This window comes from Ananas comosus, linkage group 14 (genome assembly GCF_001540865.1).
Source record: "Ananas comosus cultivar F153 linkage group 14, ASM154086v1, whole genome shotgun sequence".
NCBI classification, from domain to species: Eukaryota; Viridiplantae; Streptophyta; class Magnoliopsida; order Poales; family Bromeliaceae; genus Ananas; species Ananas comosus.
Window position 1 is genome coordinate 1,897,683 of NC_033634.1, and position 22,242 is coordinate 1,919,924.

Genomic DNA, 22,242 nt, shown 5'->3' on the forward strand with positions numbered 1-22,242 from the left:
TTAGTTTGGAATAATAATAAATTAATAATTAATAATAACAACAATTGGCGATCGATGGATGGAATCCTAATAGTATTGTTAGGGCAACGATCGATCGATCGATCATAATAGCGGCGGCGGGGGGAGGGGGCAGGAGGCGGCGGAGCGGTCGCGCCAGCGGAGGAGGACGGCGGTGGCGGCGTAGTGGGCGAGGGCGCCGGCGAGGACGAGGAGGTGGAAGAGCTGGTGGCTGTGGCCGAGCAGGTCGAAGCGGCCGGGACGCCAGCGCTCGGGGACGCGGGCGACGTAGAGGGCGGCGCCGGCGGCGTAGGCGGCGCCCATGGCGGCCTCGAGGGCGAGGGCGACGTGGCAGTCGCGGTGGGGCCAGTGGAGGGCGAGGGCGTGGGCGGCGGGGACGACGCCGGAGAAGCCGAGGGCGAGGAAGAGGGCGGCGCGGAGGGGGCGGAAGCGCGGGAGGGAGAGCGCCGGGGAGAGGAGGAAGACGGCGAGCAGCAGGCCCAGCAGGGAGACGGCGGACAGGTAGGCGAGCCGGGCCAGCGGGTGGCAGAGGAACGCGTAGTAGAGCGGCGGCACGAAGGACGACACGATCATCACCGCGATCCCCGCGTAGTCCAGCCGCCAGCACAGCAGGTTCGCCCGCCGCGAGTGGCACGCCAGCAGGTGCGACCCCGCGCTGATCGCCAGGCAGCTCATCGACCCCACCAGGAACACCAGCCGCGGCCACCGCGCCACCCGCCCACTGCCGCTGCCGCCCGACTCTGCTGCTGCTGAAGCCTGTGCGTGCAACCTCAATTATAATAATATATATGACCAATATAAAAAAGTAAACTATGAATAAATGTATTATTATTATTATTATTATAAGATTATAAGATTACGATTATTAAAAGGGCGGCGAGCACGGCTCCTGCCTCCTGTTGAAAAATATCTATCGCTATATGCCAATTTGTGGTACAACAGGACACACCCTTTTTCCCAAGGCATGAATGAAAGGACACATCGTTGCGTCATGAGACCATCACATCAACAACCTCACATGCAACCACATCCCAGCTGCTGGAAAATTATTTTGTGAACTCGGTCCTACATTCCTAAACCAGTCTTGTTGTTGTTGTTATTATTATTATTATTATTATTATTATTTGTAATGATAACTTTAAATATTATCTAAAAAATATTAATAACAGGTAAAATTAATTAATAATATTCAAAAAAATTAATGTCAAAGCAATAACACGACATAAGGCAGTGCAACCAAAAAGAAAAAGAAAATAATACAAGCAATTGGTGACGTGCACTTAAAGGGTAGGTTTCTTCACATAATAATAATAATAATAATAATATTTATTACCGTGTAATTACTCCCCCACGTGGCGGCCAGTGATTTGACGACAAAGCTGCGACATCAGTAAACAAGAGGAAGAGTAATTGTAATTATTATAATAATAATAATATAATAATAATAATAATAATAATAATAAAAGCAAGGACGAATCTCCATTATGTAATCATGGTTAATAATAATAAAATAATAATTAGAAAATCTCTAACGGAGAGATATCAGGAAATTACGAAACTGCCCCTGCTCCGTACCTCGACGTCCCCATCCCCGCCGCGCCCCGAACATCCTCGATCGCCTCCCTCGTCCCCGCCACCGCGAGCCACAGGAACACCAAAAACCCTCCCAAATGCCTACCGAAAACAAAATGAAAAAAAAGAAGAGAAAAGGATATGGATCACATGATCACGATCGGACGGTGGAGGTGGGGAGGAGGATGCGTCTTATGTACGTACGTCCACACGTTGAGTGTCTCGTTGTGCCAGGAGAAGGCGCTGAGGAGGGCGTCGCGGATGGGCCACTCGGATCGGTAGTGATCGAGGATGAACTCGTTGTCGCGGAGGTAATCGGGGAGCTCCTCGTACCTCACGAGACGGAGCCTCCGCCGCCTCCGCCGCCGCAGAAGGAGGTCGCCGGAGCCCTTCTCGTCCTCCTCCGGCTCCGGCGCCGATCTCGACGGAGAAGAGCTCCGAGCGCCGCCGATCGTCGTTGGCTTCCGCTTCCGGGTGATTGCCGGCTCCGGCGACTCCATCGGTCCTTGGGGTTTGGTCTCTCTCTCTCTGTGAATTTGTGTGGGAACGCGAAAGGGGAGAGGGAGGGAGAAGAGGTAAAAAGAGAGGTGGAGGGGAATAAAGCATCTCGAAGACTCGAACATGGAGAATGGCATGGTTAGAATTTGGGCCACACACGTGGTGACACGTAGCAGCGCACAGCTGGATTTTTTTAATATATATGAAGAAAGTGGGTCGGGTGTGATATTAGGATCCGACCGATAAGCCAATCATTAATTGGGTTCAGTAAAGGCTTTTTTTTTTTTTTTTTTTTTTTTTTTTTTTTCTTCTCTCCAATAGAGTTTGGTTTACACTTTCCAAGCAGTAAGCAAAAATTATTTTAAAAAATTATCTAAATAGCTGCATATAAAGTAGACTCGGAGATTAACATGTCATTATTATCCCGGATAAATTAACATTTTAAAATTTATATAAATATCTCATGATAACTGATAACATAATTTTTATCATTCAAATTTTGCTCCTAGCTCTTTTGAAAGGCGAATTTTTTTTTTATTTAAAATAGCCTAAAAAAATTAAGACTTAACATAACACCTTTTTATTTGCTGTGTATTTATTAGAGTTATGTTAAGCTTCGAAATATACCTTGATTTACTAAGTTTTTCAGATTTTCTAATATCACAAGTGGTTGTAAGTTTGTAACTGAGAGTATCTTAATTCTAGGCCTCATTATACCAGGTATCCAATGTTTAATTTAATCATATGTGTAATCTCATTATCATTCGGATCTGATCAATTGCAGTTTAATTTTTGATTTCGCATAATTTTTATATACGTTATCTTTAGGTTCAGAACATTTTGTAGTGATAACTTTTTCCCTATCTCTAAAGATTATAAAATTATTTATGGATAAAAAAAAAGCAGAACACGAAAAAAGTAGGGAAAATAAAAGTATTAAATTCAGAATTTATTTTATTTTAAACTTTTAAATCTCATATACATATACACTGGTGTAGAACACGAAGCATCTCCTTTATCCATCTCCCCTTCTGCCACGTGTCCCAAAATTTTTCTTTCCTTCTGAATTATTATTATTATTATTATTATTATTAATTATTATTAATCCCTCTTCTCTTTTCCCTCCTCCTCCTCCTCCGTAAACCCTAAACCCTAGCTACCATTTTCGAAGCAAAACCCCTTCCATTAATGGCGGAGCCCGGCGATCTCCGCCTCCACCGCTACCCGCAATCCAAATCCGTCGACGCCGTGCGGTGGCTCCCCTCCGCCTCCGCCTTCGGCCGCCTCGTCGCCGTCGCCGTCCACGACCCCGACGCCGACCCCGCCGCCGCCTCCGCCCTGGAGATCCACTCCCTCTCCCCAACCCAAGCGACCTCCCCCCTCTGCCTCCGCTCCTCGTGGCCCTCCCCCTCCCGCATCGCCGCGCTCCGCGCCTCCCACCTCCCCCACAACCCCCTCGCCGCCGCCGCCGCCGCATCCACCCTCGGCGGCTCCCTCCACCTGCTCCTCGTCGACCTCGTCAATGGCGCCGTCGACACCGAGCTCTCGATCTCCGGAGACCGGTCGTTCCACGCGGGGCCGGTGACGGGGCTGGACATGCAAATCGGCGGCGGCGAGTGCGTCACGGCGGGGGAGGATGGGAGGGTGAACGTGGTGGGCGCGGGGGAGGGGAGGATGGAGCACCGGAGGGTCCACGATAGCAACGGGTTGGCGTCGTACACGGCGGCGAGGTGGGGGTCCCCCGCGGAGTTTGCGACGGGCGGAGTGGGGTTCGGCGTGCGGTGGTGGGATCAGCGGAAGCCCGAGGGATTGGTGGCCCAATTCAAGGGTAGCTGGTGAGTAGATTCTGATCTCACCTTTGCGTCGAGGTGATAAAGCTCTCATTTTTGCACAATTATGGGCTTGTTTAGCTTTTACTGTTAGAGCAGTAAGTTAGTAACTAACAAAAGTATTAAATTAGAGCTTCTATTCTTAAGAAACATTTGAGCGCTTCAGCTTTTAATAATTCAAAATGTCCCATGCTTCTGGAGCAACTTTTATAATCTGAGAAGTAGCACACAGTTGTTTGTAAGCAGAAGATCTGCATTTTTTTGCTCTGGCATCTGAAATGAGCTTCTGGGCTCCAAGAACAAATGCTTCATGCTCCAAATTGTAGCTTCTGAACAGAAGAGCAACAATATTGAAAACTGAGTATGTGCAGATTTGGTCTACTTAATATGCTGTACCTTTTCCTATGGGAATTTCCCTACTGTTCAATTTCAGCTTACTGAACTAATTAGCGGATTACAGCATTTATTTTCACTTTTGAACTGTACAGGATAAATAAACATGCAGCATATGTTTTTTTTTTAAGGAAAAAGAAAAAATCTCTCTAATGTGCAATTCTCATAATCTCATTAATGATGCCGCAATATGGCTGAAGCATATCTACCAAATATGGCTACACTTATCTTCATAAGCTCTATAAGCTATTTGAATTTGCTGTTTAGCTTGACCAAATGAGCATACTGGTGTTGCAGGGGAAGAGGTAGTGTCACTGGCATGGTGCATTCAATTGACATCCATCCATCGCGAAAGCATATATGTATAGTAAGATCACCACAACTCTCTCATAGAAAGCAATTTTTTATTTTATTCGGCAGATGTTCATTTAGAAATGTGTAATCTGTTGTTTTATATCGTTGGATCCAAAAATATCCTTAGTCTATGGTACCTTCATTAAAAGACCAGCAGAAGCTGCTCTCATGTAGTATGTTATGTATACTAATATGCACACATATATATGTTAGCACATGTATTGTTGGGGGAAATTCTTTCAAAGATCAGCAGATGTACCTGAGCTGTCTTTTTATTCATATGTCCTTAATAATTTAGCTTATGTGATTAAGAAATATTCAAATCTTCTGGTGTAAAGAGTTGATAAGATCTTCGGAAGCTAAACGTGCATTCGTAGCTTTAGACATTTCTATATTTAAACACAAATAAGCTTCTTGATAGTTTCTTGCGTTAATGAGCATTTCATAATCACTTTGTTTTGGAATTTTCCCAATTTAATACCATGTCTTTCAGTTCAGTAATGAGTGCTTGATATAATGACATGCTCTTAATGTGCATCTTATTTAAAATTCTGAAGGTGGGGGGCTCTTCTGGAACTGTATTTGCTTGGGATCTTCGTTGGCAGCAGCAGCCGATCCTACTCTCTGGAGTTGGTCTTAATGGGACGGACCAACCAGTCTCCGAGAGCGAGGTGTGGGAGGTTCAGTATGACAGCTACACTCAATCTTCTGGAATTACCTCAGCTCCGTCGACGAAAATTTTACCTGTTATGGTGTGCTCAGAAGATGGGATCCTTGCAGTTCTTGAACAAGGTAAGTTTTCTCTCAAGAGACAGCGAAATATGCTTTAATGTGCAAATTGGCACTAAATTGGACAAGACAAGTTCCTTCCATATTGTTCGTTTGATTATTCAAATAGCTTGAATTATTTATAACGTGATTTGACTTATTTCGTTATCCTTTTTTCCATTGAATTCCATAATTGGTCGGATCAAATCGACGCACTCCTGTGAATCACCAGTTTCAGTCATCACGAATGCTTAGTCAAATAAAAATCAACATAAACAAATGAAAATGAAACGAATATCCGAAGTCATATGTTCAATATAAAGGAACTTTCATCTGAACTCTGTTTTTAGCCATTTATGGCCTAAATATTTCCAAGATATTGCAAACTAATCACTTTGATGCTGATATTTCAGTGGTCTTAAACAATTGGTAAGCTGTTCCTATCTTTTTTGTTTTTTGTTTTTTTGTTTTTGGGTGTGTTTTAGCAGGTGAAGATCCTGTTGAGCTATTAGCTGAGCCATGTGCTATCAATGCCTTTGACATTGATCCTCAAAATCCTTCTGTAAGTTACGAGTCAAAAAGATCAGACTGTTTATTCTTTGTAACATCTTTATAAGTAGGGGAGGAACCTTCCGTCACTCATTGTATGATGTGTATTTGTACGTGTTTAACATCCACATTCTCTTACAGGATGTGGTTTGTGCTCTGGAATGGGAAAGCATGGCGATTTTATCACGTGGAAGAGACGTGGTGGCTATTCAATAAACACAACTTCGATTTTTTTTTTCTTTCTTTTTTCTTTTCTTATCTTCTGCATATTTCGGCATGGAGGATGCTCTCACGGCAGGCGCGATCAGGACATGTTCATCTCTAAAAGAGTATTGGGATCTTTGTTTGTTTTATAAATTACTGATGAATGTAAGCTTTTAAACTTTATTCTTCGGTAGCCGAGAACTCAAATTACACTGTATAATCTGCCGAGTATGCAGATATTTTAGAAGGATAAGGAATCTCCCATTATTATAATTTTGTGAAAATTTTTGATGGCATTACAGACATTTCAAGAAGAATGTCTTAAATTGTTTGATATTTTTGAATTGAGAGGAACTTCAATTACGCAACACGAACTTGATAATGTCAAAGTTGCCCCTACAAAATCTTTATCTTTTTCGTTTAGATTGTTGTTTTATTTTGATTTATGAACATTCTGCTTCTTTTACCAATCTGAACCGACAATTAATCTAAAGGTGAAGAACCAAATCCAGCTCATTTAGCTCAAGCTTTGATTTTTTTTTTTTTTTCCCATTTGGTTGTGCTTTTTCAGACCTATAGAAGCATCACTCTTTACAAATTGTTTGTTTCTAAAATTTACGGTTGTTAGTAGCAGAAATGTCGATAAAACCTAGTAAAACAAAAAGACACAGAGAACACCCCCCATAAACAGCAGAAGAAAGAAAAGGAAAATTCAGAAGAATGGTCGAAGCTGCACTGAAGAACCCAGATTGACCCGAAACGTCTTCCAGGAAGAAAAATGATAGGGAGCGCGAATCCATATTCATTCCAGCCCATTTGGTCAAACTCAACCAATCTCTGCGACTAACAAAAGTGTTTTCACCATATTTGTTAGACCCAGAGCGTCGGCCACACCAGAAAATGCCAGCCGGATTAACAAGCTTCTGAGTCGTGTTGAAGGCTTATTTTTGCGGCTGGGGCTTCCCGATTGAGTGTAGATATATTGACACAGAAACGACACTGAAAAATGAACATACAATTTAACTTTTAGCTGATTGACGGTAACGATGGCCTGAATATTTTTAAGGTTGATCTTTCTGGATACTTACGTCGATCCAAGAAAGAACGCCAAGGAGAGATGGAAACCAAACAGAAAGACAGATACAACTGCTGTCAGCAGCATCGCCACTGAAGTTGAATACACCTGTAGATCACATAACATATTAATGGTAGCGGAAAACGATCTCAAAATGTCCTATGAAGAAATTTGTGTTAGAGAAAGAAAAATTCTTTAATGAAGAGAAGATAAGCGGAACTTTCGGTATCATCTGCATTTGTGGCGAAAGGATGAATTTATGAGCTTATTCCCTAATTTTTGTTTTAGCCCATATTTTACCAGCCTAAGTTCAGGTCCTGTAGGCATACAGCATTTCCCAGTACTAAAACAAGACTGACGCTCCCAATTGTGCTTACCTTGACAATATTATCAGCATATTTCATTACCATGGATACCGCAATTCCGCTGCATACAAACCAACATAATTTAGTATTGTAACAAAGAAATAAAGAATCAAGCAAAAAGCTTCTAAAGTAAGTACCTTAACGCATGGTTCAGAATCATCAAGACAGTGATGAACGAATAGCCATGAAAGAAACCTCTGAATAACACGCAAAAATCATGTCAAGTAAATAGGAGATGATTAGGTATTCCTCTTCATAAGATGGTGGAGTTACGAGACAGAAAAATAGAGGTTTTTTTCATTTGAATTTTACTTGTTCATGACCGCATCATAATCCTGAACACAAATTGCAATTAGATTGAAAAGCACTCCAAAGATATAGAGCCAAAAGTTCTGCACATTGATATTTCTTGAAGGACGCTTCTTCATAATAGCCTGCACATTGGCAAAATAGTATCATGGATGAGTACTCAAATATTTATAAAAAAATGGTGACTGAATACATTTATTAACACAATAAGGAGATAAAATAATGCAACAACATTTACTCGTTTGATAATACCTCTGTGTATACCCCAGCAAAGCCACTTAACAGTGCCATGACCTGTAGGTTGAGTGCAACTATTAGTAACAACTTCAGCAAATCATTTTAGCGAATTAACCAGGCTAACTAGTAAAAAGAATCCCTCATGCTGACTAAAGAGTAGGGTAGAAGAACCATACAATTGCCATGACCCAACCTTGAAAAGGAGTTTGAAGGACGCGATCAGAACTGCAAGAGGGATCAACAGATTTTGATTAATTAATTTTGATTAACTGATAGGCCAATACTAACAAGAAGAGTGGTTCATAAAGTTGCAATGGATCTAGGGGTAATGCATTCTCATGTCCTCCTTTTTTATGTATATTTCGCTACAAATTGCTAACTATATTTTGCAAGAACAAGGAGTATAGACTAAAAAGTTTGCACTATTGAACAAATATATGAGGCTTACGAGGGGTTAAGCTGAGCAGTTGTGCAGCCAGCGCATAGAAGAATAAATGCTGCCCACTGGATTTCACTTAACCTGAAATGAAATATTTGACATTTTACTAGTTTTATTAGATGCAGTATAAACAAGAAGTCAAGAAAATACTCCAGGTGACAAATGCACACAATGACAAAAGTAGAAAGAGAGGAGTTCGCAGACACAACAAGAGTATACATTGTGGAAAGAAACTCTCAGGCATCAGAAAAATTTCAAGTTACAATGGAAAAAACACATCTAGAAACCCTGTCAGTGACTAGGTCTTTTTTTGCTTACAAGCACATCAAAGATAAGCAGAGCACACCAAATGAAAAACTGTTTCCCTACTTACTCTAGACATGTATATAGCAACTTGGACACCTGAAAAGTACACTTTGAGTACATATTTATGATGAATAAAACTCCCGTGAGCATATTATTCCTTCATTTGTTTTTGATCTCTTAGTCCAACAACAATTTCACAAATTTCATGTCATTTGGCATAACCCGAGAAGATAAATATAGAGGGAACACCAAAAAGGAATATATGAATTGAACAAATCGTGATGATACCTTTTCATGCTAGAAGTCTAATACAGTAGTTTAGGATTTTATATACTGGACAAGGTAAACTAGTAACAGAAGAGTACATAATTAAGCCTTTATTAAATGAAGATGAATAATTTCTCACTTCTTTTTAAGAATGATTCGGTATAAGACGCCAGTGCTGATGATGTTCAAATTCTTTAGAATCTGGTAAGCTGGGGCATCCACATAAGCAAAGATGTAATACTGGCAAGTGGCAACGGTTCAAAGAAATTAATCAAGTGTCAACACACAACCGTAATTTCTTATTATTCTTAGAAAAAAAAGTCAAGTACCTGCAGTAAATTCTTTACAAGATAGAGCACTGCAGGGATCGGATAAACACTAACTTCATCGAAAGACGCACTTAACCTGAAAATTACGAGACAACAGAGCTAAGAATAGGGAGTAAAAACAAAGAACATGTCCAGGCTATATATTTAATATTTTTAGCGAGTCAAATATACATGTATAAATTGCAGACAACTCAACAAGCTTAATATGCAGAACGGAAGCAGAAAACATTCAACCAATCATATGATAATGAGCACAGAAACAAGACTTCATGATTCAATATTGCTCACAAGAATTTGTAACTAATATACATATATACAACAAAGATTGCTCCTAAATTGCCCTTCTTATTTGAATAACTTTCCAAATGCGACCTTTCTGAGGTAGAAGATTAAAGTTTTCCAGTTTCTACTAGAAACTACTACACACAAATAAAACAAGAAGAAAGTATTTCGATAAGAAATTTTCTTGAAAGTCAACTAAAATGTTCGAACTTTTAAGAATGTGATACAGCAATTTGTGATATATATTTCTAGTCCTTGATAATTTCACTCTTCTTCATGTTGCTCCAGTATACAATCATCCATTATTCTCGGCAGACCAAGGGAATTCTACTTTTCAGAGGAAGCGAGAAAAACTTATCCATGAACATTCAGTCTTGAAACGCTATTCCAGTTCACTTATCATTAATTACTGCAATGTTGGATATTTCGATTTAATGCTTTCCTAGCATGTTATGTCCTAACAAAGAGGTTCATAATCAGGAAACAAGATAAATAGTCACCGCAATGGAAAACTCACCTGTTATCTTCTGTTACACCTTGAGTTTTCCAGATCCGAAAAAGGGCTACAAGTGACAAAGCACATTTTAAAGCCTCCACCTAGAAAAAAAACAAAAAAGGGGGGAAAAAAAAGGAACAGATAAAGTAAGCAAGAAAAGTAAAGGAGAACACTACAATCTTAGTCTAGTCACATAATTCAATAGTTGCAAATTTCCTTTATCATGTTCCTTAAATCAAGTAGTATAACTGTAACATGTATTTATATTCATTTTCTTGGATCTAGAATTAGCTTACTGAAAAATTTGCCGTTGTCACACTGTATTCATACTTTCCAGCTCTTTTTGACCACACAATCAATATGGCTTGAGAACTTGTTAATAGTGTCAATGCAAGCGTAACAACCGACCTGACATAACATTTAAGTACAACACAATCAATCAGATGATGGCATGTTCAAATTGACAAACCATGTCATCTATTATATACATTTCAAAAGGCCCTTACTTTAACTTCCAACTTGATTTATTGGTTAAGCCACCTCCAGAGGCGGGTATACTAGATGTTAGAGCTACAGATGCAGGAAAGCGATAACATGAGTGAGATAAGAAAAAGAAGGATCAAGAATAACTTATTTAGTAGTAGTTCAGAATTGTAGTGTAGCTCAAACAGATATTTACCACCAGCAAGAGGCTTTCCATTAAGACTTTCGACATCCTTTTGAGATATATCGCCATAGTCATCCTAAAATAATGTTAAATAAGACATTGATTATATAACATATCAGTTCACCCCCCTCAAAAAGAAAAAAAAAAACAAAGAGAAAAAAAATCTTCTAATGATTATGTGAGTAAAAGAGGGTGTTGCTTCAATTTGACATGCTATGATGAACCATAAAATTATTGAAAGAGCAACCAGTAGCATTTATTGTAACGACCCAACGCACTAGCACTCCCTAACCACTGGTTCAAAATGTTTAAATCCAGTTATTAATACTAGAGCTCCTGGTCCGATGTTGGACTACTGGGGCATCACAAGCGCCCTCCGTTTAGACCTTGACATCCTCGTCGCATAGGCAATGTGAGATCTATCTCACAATTCCGGCTGGCAAATCGGCTTTATTACCAAATGAAGCGACCTAGCCCACTACTGCTAATAACTCATTAGGCCCAAAATATTGGCCTAAAATGCTTAAACTCAATTATTAGAACTAGAGGCCATGATCCTTGTATACCCAATCATAATCTCTTTTTCATCCGATGTGGGACTACTGAGGTGTCACATTCATGCTCTTAAAGATTGGGCTACAGTTAGACATAAATCTGATTGAAACCCAACCTGATCCTAAGTCAACAGATAGACCCACGAATGCCACTTTTTATATCATTTCAACTTCTTCTCATTCTAGATATAATATCCTACAAGGGAAAGAGTAAAAAAAAAAAACACATTTTCATCTTCTTCTCATTCTAGAAAACATGGAGAAGACCTTGGCCCTAATTTTGATGATGTTAAACACTATTTACCAAAGCCAACCCCGACCTGAGCTCAAGTTGAATGGTACTTATCAAAAACATACACAATAAACCTAAAATGTAGTGACTAGTTAGCACTTAATCTAATAAATGATTTCAAATTTTGAATTCATCAAAATGCCATCAACCAAGTACTCTAGTGTACATTACTCAGAAATGGAACTCTGCAAACAAAAATACGGATCTGCGGCATACTAACCACCAAAACTTTATACGAAAAATTAAACAAACGCAAACTTAGATCACATATCGCATCAGAAACACAGAATACACCAAAAACCGAGACCAACTCGAAACCGCATGTAGATCACAAAACTACAGAACATAACGATCAATCTAGAGGGGACTTGGCACAAATTTAGTGACTCATTAAAGGCCTCTTCAGGATCATTGAGAGATTTAGCAAAGAAATGCCCGAATGAGTAGAGGAAACAACGAAGGAGACGATCTCGGTACCTGCTCCTTAATCCTACGATACTCCATCTTAGATCTACGGGGGAGAGACGAAGAACAGGATCGATCGAACCCTTCTTATCTCGCTTCACTGAGAGAGAGAGAGAGAGAGAGAGTGGAAGGAAACACAGGAGAGAGCGCTTTTGGGTTTATACTCAACCCGGGTCACCGACGCCATTGTAGCTCGTAGATCGGGTGTAGCGAAGGGAACACGCGGTGATACTTCTACGCTGCATGGGCTAGCAAAGCATGGCTCACCACGTCAGCAATAAACCAGTTACGTGTCTCAATTATAACCGTCCAACCCACAATCTTCAAAAGAAAAGAATAGAATTTTTGGTCGGTCCATAATAGTCCGTGGAGCACGAGGTCCACCAAACCCTCTGCAACCGCCTGTGGAGAAAGCACCAATCTGGGCCCAATCCAGTCCACCAGGGCCCGTAAGCGGCGAAGAGGGCCCAGCCTGTTAGGTAATAAATAATTTGTGGTCCTCGGATGACGTGGTGAACCAGGTTCATGAAATAGTTTACCGCAATGTGATTGGCCACGAGCTCCATCGTGATATATAACAGTTACACCGAACACGACCTTTCCTCCCATTTGGCGCGTGTTGGCGCCAATCTATTTTCTCTTTATTTATTTTTTTCTTTTTCCCTTTCGCGCCTCCCTCCCCGTTCGCGTTTTTAATCTTCACCCACGTCGCTTCAGTTTCCTATTTCGAGAAGAACCAAAACCACAACCCTAGCTCCGATCGCAGCTCGGAGAAATCGCACAGCGGAGACGAGAGGAAGAGGAGGAGGAGGAGGAGGAGGAGGAGGAAGGAGAGGAGGGGGTAGTCGAAGATGTTCTACTCGCACACGTTCCTCGCGCGTAAGACCCCACTGGGGACGGTGTGGATCGCGGCGCACCTCGAGAGGAAGATCAAGAAGCCCCAAATCGACAACATTGACATCCCCTCCTATGCCGGTGCGTTCCCTTCCTCCCGAATCTCCCTTTTGTTAGGGTTTTGATTTCTCAATCGGCGCTGGAACACGACGCATCCTCGCTTTCTAGGGTTTGCAGATTTATTCCTGGTTCGGTGATTTCTATGTTTGTGTGTTTTTGCTCGATTAGTTTTGTTGGGTAATAATTTGTGCTGTTTTTGGAGAAAATTGCAATGATGATCAATAAGAAAAGAGGGAGCTTGATTTGATGATTTTCCTTTTGGGCTTCGTTGGTGTACGGTTTGAAGATGTTTTTTGTTCGTTTGTGCATCGACTATGCTCATTAGGTAGTAAATTGTGTTGTTTTTGTATAGAATCGTAATAATCAATAAGAAAAAAGGGATCTTGATTTTCCTTTTTTCCCCCCAAAATTGGCTCCAAATCTTCTTACAATATGTTGGCAAAAAAGTTTGTACAGCTACTTCGTTTTTGCTTTTGTTTTTTCTGATGGTTCTTTTTTTTTGAATTCTTATCACTTGCTTGCTCTTAAATTGTCTTCACACGAGTATTTTTCCTTGCTTTCACAGAATGCATAATGTTTCCTGAAGTCCCAATCGCTCTGAGACTGTCGGGGCATCTTCTTCTCGGCCTGGTGCGCATATACTCATGGAAGGTCAATTACCTCTTTCAAGATTGCAACAGAATGCTCTCAGATATAAGGACGGCATTTGCCACCGTGCAAATTGATTTGCCAGTTGAAGCCGACCATGCTCCATTCGAGTCTGTCACATTGCCTGAGACATTCGAACTCGATGCATTGGAGTTGGATGATTCAGTCTATCAAACAGAGTAAGAATTTTCTTATTCCCTGTTTTGATACTCTGGCAGTGAATCACACCATTAGTCAGTGAACTTACTGTGAAATTTCACTTAGATCACAGAACTACAGTTTCTCAGTCTCCAAGAGATGTCATGGAAATTACATAGCAACTAATTCATCTGCTACATCATCTCAAGATTGTTGTGAATGAACTTCCATGTCAAATCAGCTACTTCATAATCCTTTTGTTAAGAATACTAAATTCTGTCTGATGATAACAGAAATTGAAGTTCCATAAGATCAATTGCACCAGATTGTAGTTTGGTGAAGTGAAATTTCATGGCAAACTTAGAAACAACAGTGTGATGTAACCAAAAACAAGGAGTCTGTTTGACTCACTATTCTAACCATATCCTATATATTTTGTTTGTCAACAGTGGTCCAGATAATCACCGTAAAACTTATGATCAAATTACTCTAACAGGTTTCTCTTTTCTTTTCACTCTTTTCATTTCTAGTGGTAGGTTTTAGCCAGTTGTTTTTCTTGACTGGAACATTCTTTCTTTATGTTTGCAGACAACACTTCTGGTGGAGAACAGTATGTAGCTTTCATGATTGATGAGGTCGCAAGTTATTTGACTATGATTGACATTGGTTAATGTTGTTTCCCACTTATTGTTCAAATGCTTGCATGCTTACATGTGTTCCTTGTATTACAGGATAATAGGGTGGATTCAGTAACTCAACCAGAAATCTCAAACACTGGAGCTGCACTAATGGATGAGGAGTATGTTCTTTATATAAATTATTTCTTAAGTTATGTTTTGATTCTTACTTGATAGGTTTTTTTTTAAAAAAATTCCGCAGCATATTGCCTCCATTTGAGGGCAGTTTAGAAGCGTTTGAAACTCCAGTTCTAAATACTGAAAGCTTCAGAGACTCTGCTCCGAGCAATCAGGCAGAAGGTTCTGGTAGTTCAAACCAAAGAAATTTAGTCCAGGAGCTTCCTGAGATCGAGATTATGCGTGAAGCTGTGCAGAATTCTGAGCTACAGAACCTTCAGGAATTGGTTGATGTGAACAATGAAGCTGAATTGCTTCACGAAAGTTCTTTTCCTGCAAAGAACGGAAAAGACAGCCTTTCTCCTATAATGGAGGGTGTAGCATTCTCAGGAGGAGAATCTTTTCCGATGCCACCTGTTGCAGAACCTACAACTGTTGCCTCCATAGATGATCCACATTCACTTGATGCTGGAATACCTTTGGGTTGGTCTCTTGCTTTCTTTCCTTTTTACATAGGATATTTATGTATTTTAAATTGATTATTTGCTTGCCATTTGTTTGCTGACATTCAACTGTTTTCTTACCAAATGTTGGTTGCCTGATTGCTTTATTATGCAATAATTGGTTCCTCTCCATTAAGCACTATGTTGTAGAAAATTAACGAACCATGCTAGTTGGTGTATCATGTTGACAACTTACTAGCATAATTAAGTAAAACTTTTGCATCTAAGAAGAACTGAGGTCAACATAGGCATCTCATAATTCTTGTTAATTTTCAATCATCAGGGCATCCCTTACCTGATTTGGAGCTTCAACCATCTCCTCCTGTCCAAGAGCAGAGGAAGAGAAAGAGAAAACAGTTCTATGATGAAACGCTGGTGTTGACTAATGCGTAAGTATGAATTTTTTTTTTCATTATTTTGCTTCTGAGTTTGTTTCTTCTTTGTTAGATCCCATATAAAAGTTATTCTAGACATAAGCTTAGTTTTTTTGTTGGTTGAAGTCCTTGGGGGCGAAATTTCATTACTTGCTAAAACTTATGAAATCTCTTGGGCCTTTTTATGGATTCCATGTACTTTTTTAATTCTTCAATAAATGCCTCCCATGTACTTTTATAGTCTCTTGAGTTCTGTTTTGTTAATTTGGCGTAACACAATATATGAACTGCTAAAAGACCACATATATTTAGTACTTTTTGCATTAGTGGTAGAGATTATTGTGGATGGCCACCATATTTATTCACAGGATTTCAGTGGGACTTTTGTTGCTTCCATTGTTCTGAGTGATATATAAAAATCCTAATGCTTATTTTATAGGGAAATGAAGAGACAGCTTGAAGACACCTCTCGATTACTTCGCAAGAGAAGAAGACTCCCTTGTGCGGCCCTAGATGTGTGGAGGTTTCGTAAGACTCTTCAAAAAGAACGTATTTTTTATGAGCCCTTGCTCTCTGGTAAGCTAATTGCTGTTGGAGTTATCAAAACTTATGTCTCTTTTATGATGTGTTGATACTTTGTTTCAGCTCATCTCCACTTTAATACTATTATATATATATTTATATATTATCTACTAATTTATATATTATCTACTATTATATATATTTATATATTATCTACTAATTTATATATTATCATATAGGATATTGTTTATTGCCTATTACACATTAGCATTTTTAAAACTTTTAAAAAGATGTTCAGATACAGGTAGCTGTGCAATGTAGCATCTCTTGGATTCTTAAGAAAACTCATGTCCTTATCTAGACATATTTCTCTTTGCAGGAATGTGTACCGATCTCCAAGAAGCCTTTAAGAAAAGCTTTCCTCTTTTAAGTGTTGATTCTGCCCACGTGGAGGCTTCTCCTGGTCTTCCTCATGTCTCTTCTCATAATGCTTTTCCAGAAGCAGATATTGAACTTGAGGTGCCTCGATTTGATACCTCTGTGGAAGGAAATCTGCCTGAGTTAAACCCATCTCCATCCAGGAGGGAAGAGCTTACTCCTCTTAATAAAACTCTTGATTCGGCTCCAGGTGCTGGCACAGGAAGCGCTTTTGAGACCGAGGTACTGCCGACATTTGAAAGCACTCTATCGGCTGGACAAGTGGGCACTGAGCCCCCTGGAACTCCTTTGTTTAATTTAGAGGAAGAACAACCTTTTGTGAGCAGAGATGATATTCCAGAAATTCCGGGCCTCTTAAATTCTGCCGATGGGGAAGTAAGATATACTTAGTTGCACTTTCTTTATCTTATTTGACATATTTACATGTACCTCTGCAAAGTTATCTATTTACGGACCTTCAAGAGCATAATCTCTTACATATATACCCTTGTACCTAGCAAAAGTGTTCCTCTTAGGAATGTTTTTTAAATGCAACGTCAACATCACCTCATGAATTGGGTGAGGCAACTTAAGATATGACATTTTTTTGTTAAAAAAGCTGCGCTTTTGTGAAGTGTATTCAGATTTTTAGGGATATAAACTACATAAATGATTTTGCAGGGACACGCAAAGCCCCACTTTTTTCATTTGCTGTATATGTACTGATTCTTGTAAGTTGTCTGCTTTGTAGGACTTGAATTTTTTGGAAGCAAGTAGTACGTCATCAGGTGAGCCTCGAAGCCTTTAAGTATTTTGTGTGATAATTCATTACAATGGATTTTTAACTGGTCTTTTTTCACAGGTTCTGATGGAATGGATGTAGGAAGCATGTCTGCCAGGACTAGGTACACTACAATAGAAAGAGTGGTTACATTAGAAGAAAGGGGAAAAAAAATCTTGAATGATGCAAGTTTTTTGCTTTTCTATGTTTTTAGGAGTTGATCAAGGAAATGTTTTTGCAGGGCTGTGGCACAATATCTGAAGGAGCACACACCTTCAACTCCTTCAAAAAATCAGACGGGAAATATTAGTTTGAACAAGATTTTGGAAGGGAAAACCAGAAAGCAATGTGCGAGAATGTTCTTTGAAACCTTGGTAAATTTTCTGTTTCCTCAAACTTTTTTTTTTGAAAGTGAACATTTCTGGTGGGCATATTATCATGCAACTTCTTTCTGCTCCAAATACACCTTATGTGTATTGTGATATACACAGTACATCAAAATATCATCAACTGTGTGCTTAAGCATTGTAGGATTATGAACATTGTGATATATCATATTTTATATCCTTTTCTAGTTTCTCTTATTGTATTTAAAAAAAAAAAATCAAGACGCATTACTTTCTTTATGTCGCACCTTATTTGAAATTCACTTCTCCTTACAGGTATTAAAGAGCTGTGACCTAATTGATGTACAACAAGAGGAAGCATATGGTGATATCCTAATTTCAGCTAAGCCTGCCCTTTCAGCAGCGAAATTCTGAATGGATACTATCAGATGTTTTTGAAGTTATTTGCACAAAGGTAGATTTCTCACTGTTTATGAGATTCAAGCCTTTCCAATTTCACACATGTCATGTATCAAATGCTTGACCATGTCTAAAATAATTTATATATTGAGGTAATTTTGCCTAAATTTTTTAATAAATAATTATGTGATAAAACAGAATTTCTTTGGGCCTTTATACAAGCTCTTTTGCCTCTGTTATGTCAATAATTCTTTTTTGTTTCATACCGACAAAAGAGAAAAATCTTTGTTTGAACAAACTAGTGATCAATCCTAGGTTTATGATTATCGATTAGCTTTTACCGATAATTAGCTTTTACCTTAATAAGATACTTCATGAACTACAAATCAGGGATGCCTCGTCACTATTGTGCCATTGTTCTTGTGATATTTATCTATCTGATTTCTCAGTAATTAATTTCTCTGCCAAACTTTGATTTGTGATTATTGTTCGATTACATTTGTTCCGTTCTTCCAGTTTTGCAGTTTTATGGTCGTGCTCCGTTGCAGCAGATGTGTAGCTCATAAGTCAGAATGGATCTCTAACTTATACCGATCACCGGATTCCCTGCTCTTTGGCTGTATATTCTCCTGCACCATCAGTACATCACAAGTAGCAGTTATCCTAATTATCAGCTAATTATGCCAACACAGCTAGTACCAATGCATCCTCATTGTACTTCTTTTTTTTTTTTTTTTTTTTTTTTTTTTGTTTCCTTGTGCTTGTAAAGCGGCTTTGCCAGTTTTGGAGTATAAAAGACCATCATGTATATAAGTTATTGGTTGCGTCTTTCACTATTGCAAGTACTAATTTACATCCTTTACACCAAACTCAGCACTTCTTAGGCTCTGCTAGTGTCTGTGCTAATCGGCATGTTTAAATCCACCATTGTTTCCATGGAAAACTGTTGAGGCAAAGTGAGTGAAATCCATGTTTAATCTTCATGTCCCTTACCTTCTCTCAAAAAAAAAAAAAAAAAAAAAAAAAAAAAAAAAAAAAAAAAAAAAAAAAAAAAAAAAAAAAAAACTTCTGGAGCAGGTATGCAGTTCTAAAACATCAAGACCTGCTTTGAAACTGTGGCAACATCAACAGAGCTTTCATTGAGCAGGGTCCTGAGAATATTTTGCTTGAGCCTTTTGCTCCTCTAGTTCTGGTTGGCAATTCGCAATTCAATCGAACACGGCGAGCTTCTCATACTCCTTGCCGGCGAGGGCGGCTTCCATGACCGCCCGGGGGCTGACCACGCCATCCCCGTCGAGGAACAGCTTCAGCAGATTCTTCGAGAATCCGCTGACCAGCGCCACCCCCTTCTGCCCTGCCGTCACGGGCACGCTCCTGGACGCCCTCAGGTTCCAGAACACCACCTCCGGCACCGCCGTGCCGTACCCGCTCTCCCCGTACTTCCTCTGTATCGCCTCGTAGTCCGTCTCCCACGGCGTCTCCGACGCAACGTCGAATTCCATGTCGCTGAACACGAACACCCTCTTCACCATCTTCTCCGGGGGGAGCGCTGCCGCGACCGCCACCTCGAGCATTCTGTCGAACACCTCCTGGAAGTCCGTGTTCATCCCCCAATCCATCCGTTTCATGAACTCCGTCTTCTCCTGGAGGGAGTCCCCGGCGATCTTGTGGAGCTCTGGCTCGGCGCTGAAGGTGATGACGCGGCCCTTCCATGGCTCCTCGCTGAGCTCGGAGACGAGGAGGCCGAGGGCGACGGCGACGTCCATGGGCTCCCCGCTCATGCTCCCGGAGACGTCGCACACGGCGATGCAGTTGCGGAGCTTCCCCCTGGCGAGGAGGTCGTCCACCATGCGCCGCCACTGGAGCTCGGCGACCTCGCCGGCGCAGGAGAAGAGGATCTCGTGGGGGAGGAGGGCGCCCGCGGCGATCTTGGCCTTGCCCTCGCGCACGTCGGCGAGGTAGCGGCCGAAGCGGTCGCCGTCGCGCTTGGTGAAGAGCGGAGTGTAGTTCTTCATGGCGACGGAGGCGACGCGCTCGTAGGGGACGAGCCCCCACTCCCCCGCGGAGATGTAGACCTCGGGGAGCTGGAGCGCGCGGCGGAGCGGGACGAGCGCCTCCCTGCGGAGCCGGTCGCGGACGCGGTAGGCGTAGTGGGCGTCGGGGAGGTCGGCGTAGGCCGGGTCGGATTCCCTGGGGAAGAGGCGCCGCGCCACGGCCTCGCAGAGGAGGGTGGAGAGGTCGTAGCAGGAGTCGAGGGACGGGCACCACTTCGCCGCCAGGGAGAGGTGGGGGTGCGCCGCCCCCGACCCGAGGCTGCGGAGGTCCGCGGCGAGCAGCTCCGCGAAGAGCTCCGCCGCGCTGTCGTGGAGGAGCCGGTAGGCCGGGTCGCGCGCGTACCGCTCCACCGCGCGCGCCGCCGCCTCCCCCCGCCTCCGGCGGCGGAGCTCCGCCGCCTCCGCCGCGATCCGCCTCCCCCGCTCCAGATCCGCCGCGATCCGCTCCTCCCTCGTCCCCCTCCCGGCCGCCGCGTCCCTAGGGTTCCGGCGGGAGCGGCGGCGGCGGCCGGCGAAGGCGGTGCAGAAGCGGCGGCCGCGGCGGTCGGGGCGCCGGGGGCGCGGGGGGCGGGTGCGGGAGGGGCCGCCGGTGACGAGGCGGTGGAGGATCTCCGGGAGGTCCTTGAGGTAGCCGAATTGGGCGACGGATGGGAGGTTGAGGGCGAGGGTTTTGGGGTGGTGGTCGTGGAGCCACGCGGCGGAGGCGTAGAAGCCCTCGCGGTCGGACTTGCCGGAGCCGCGCACGCCCCGGAGTTGGCACACGAGGCGGAGCGCCGTGGCCGCGTCCGCCGCCCACGCCGACGCGAGGAGCCGCCCCACCCACCCGGGATCGGCGCCGGGGACGACGTGGAAGAAGAAGTCGACGCACGCGTCCCCCGACGCCACGAACGTCGGCGACAGGTTCTCCGTGACCCCCTTCGCCGCCCCAGCCGCGGAGTTGAACTCCGAATCCATAGCGTCGACGAAGGGCTCGCCGCCGCGCGCGGCGGCCGAAGCGGCGGCGGAGGCGTAGGGGGCGAGGCGCGCCTCGGGAGGGCCGAGGAGGACGTGGGACGCAGAAGCCATTGGGTGTATAGGCGCAGCAACGGGGTGGAACTTAGGGTTTTAGGGAGCTGATAGAGAAAACAGGGGGAGGGAATGGTGCTGCGGAGGAGTCGTCGGAGGGAACGCCGGGGTGGCGGGTATTTAAAGCGGAGGAGGTACGTGGGGGGCAAGTTTCGTACGAAGTTCCCGGGGGTTTGGATGCAACAGAAGAAAAAGGAAAGAGAATAACAAAAAATAAAATAAAATAAAATTCAACCGACCAAGGAAAACAAGGTACGTGCTCCGCACGAATGCTACTTCCATTTTGGTTTTTCAACTCTTTTTTGTTTCACTACTTATTAACATATCCAAAATTATATAATATTTACTATTTATTAACATATCCAAAATTATATAATATATTTAATATGTATAGAAATTCTAGCGACAAAAAAATGCTACAGTGCAGAAATAGCTCGGTTAGAATTACGTGCCTACTCCCATTGCGTCACTGGCCATTTTGATCTAATCCACTGCCGGCAGATGGTTCGAGTCTATTGGCGTGAGAGGCCACTATCCGGCTTGAGAGGCCAGCGTTCCCGCCTACAGCGGAGGGCAAGTTGTACCGCATCATATTCGAAACGGCGAAAGACCGGATTAGATCGAATCATGTTCAGAATAGCATAAGTTGATTGGGCCAAGTTACAAACGAGGTACACGAACATTATGTTTATACGTCTTAAGTGAATTGATTAAGCATTTTTAATACCTTAAGCTTTTAGAATTTATAGTTAGCGTTAATGATCTAACCGAGTCTCAAATCTTTTTTTTCGACCAGAGCACCCCCTAGATAACTTATAACCGCCATATTGCATATAGAAATAGAAATATTGAAAACTTTTTTTTTTTTGAGAGAAGAAATATTAAGAACTTTTTTTTTTTTAGAGAAAGATAGCATGTTACCGCTTCATTCAATAAGAATATAAATTTAACAAACTGTGGAAAGCAACAAGGCTTTCA

General features: G+C 42.2%; 5 protein-coding genes across 5 annotated transcripts; 2 read left to right on the forward strand and 3 right to left on the reverse strand.

Annotated features, from left to right (window-relative positions):
* LOC109720739 (heptahelical transmembrane protein ADIPOR2-like) lies at positions 1–2,245 on the reverse strand. The gene is made up of 4 exons (XM_020248031.1): positions 1,795–2,245; positions 1,594–1,692; positions 1,352–1,397; positions 1–774 (listed from the first exon to the last, which is right to left on the reverse strand). The coding sequence occupies exons 1-4, from the start codon at positions 2,223–2,225 to the stop codon at positions 103–105; spliced, it is 1,248 nt and encodes a 415-aa protein (XP_020103620.1). The 5' UTR covers positions 2,226–2,245; the 3' UTR covers positions 1–102.
* On the forward strand, positions 3,190–6,499 carry LOC109720303 (nuclear pore complex protein NUP43-like). Its single transcript, XM_020247325.1, has 5 exons — positions 3,190–3,923; positions 4,608–4,677; positions 5,222–5,456; positions 5,921–5,994; positions 6,123–6,499. Exons 1-5 carry the CDS (start codon positions 3,277–3,279, stop codon positions 6,195–6,197), a joined length of 1,101 nt encoding a protein of 366 aa, XP_020102914.1. The 5' UTR covers positions 3,190–3,276; the 3' UTR covers positions 6,198–6,499.
* LOC109720304 (CMP-sialic acid transporter 2) lies at positions 6,702–12,444 on the reverse strand. Its single transcript, XM_020247326.1, has 15 exons — positions 12,281–12,444; positions 10,970–11,033; positions 10,797–10,860; positions 10,587–10,698; positions 10,312–10,391; positions 9,513–9,588; positions 9,323–9,423; positions 8,620–8,691; positions 8,348–8,396; positions 8,187–8,228; positions 7,938–8,059; positions 7,763–7,822; positions 7,638–7,686; positions 7,274–7,368; positions 6,702–7,184 (listed from the first exon to the last, which is right to left on the reverse strand). The coding sequence occupies exons 1-15, from the start codon at positions 12,305–12,307 to the stop codon at positions 7,127–7,129; spliced, it is 1,071 nt and encodes a 356-aa protein (XP_020102915.1). The 5' UTR covers positions 12,308–12,444; the 3' UTR covers positions 6,702–7,126.
* On the forward strand, positions 12,907–19,161 carry LOC109720301 (sister chromatid cohesion 1 protein 3). Its single transcript, XM_020247322.1, has 14 exons — positions 12,907–13,243; positions 13,788–14,049; positions 14,458–14,504; positions 14,597–14,643; positions 14,740–14,807; positions 14,888–15,285; positions 15,589–15,694; positions 16,119–16,255; positions 16,581–17,014; positions 17,370–17,406; positions 17,481–17,523; positions 17,641–17,773; positions 18,062–18,200; positions 18,662–19,161. The coding sequence occupies exons 1-13, from the start codon at positions 13,120–13,122 to the stop codon at positions 18,158–18,160; spliced, it is 1,935 nt and encodes a 644-aa protein (XP_020102911.1). The 5' UTR covers positions 12,907–13,119; the 3' UTR covers positions 18,161–18,200; positions 18,662–19,161.
* Positions 19,153–21,508, reverse strand: LOC109720302. Its single transcript, XM_020247323.1, has one exon. The coding sequence runs from the start codon at positions 21,262–21,264 to the stop codon at positions 19,354–19,356; it is 1,911 nt and encodes a 636-aa protein (XP_020102912.1). The 5' UTR covers positions 21,265–21,508; the 3' UTR covers positions 19,153–19,353.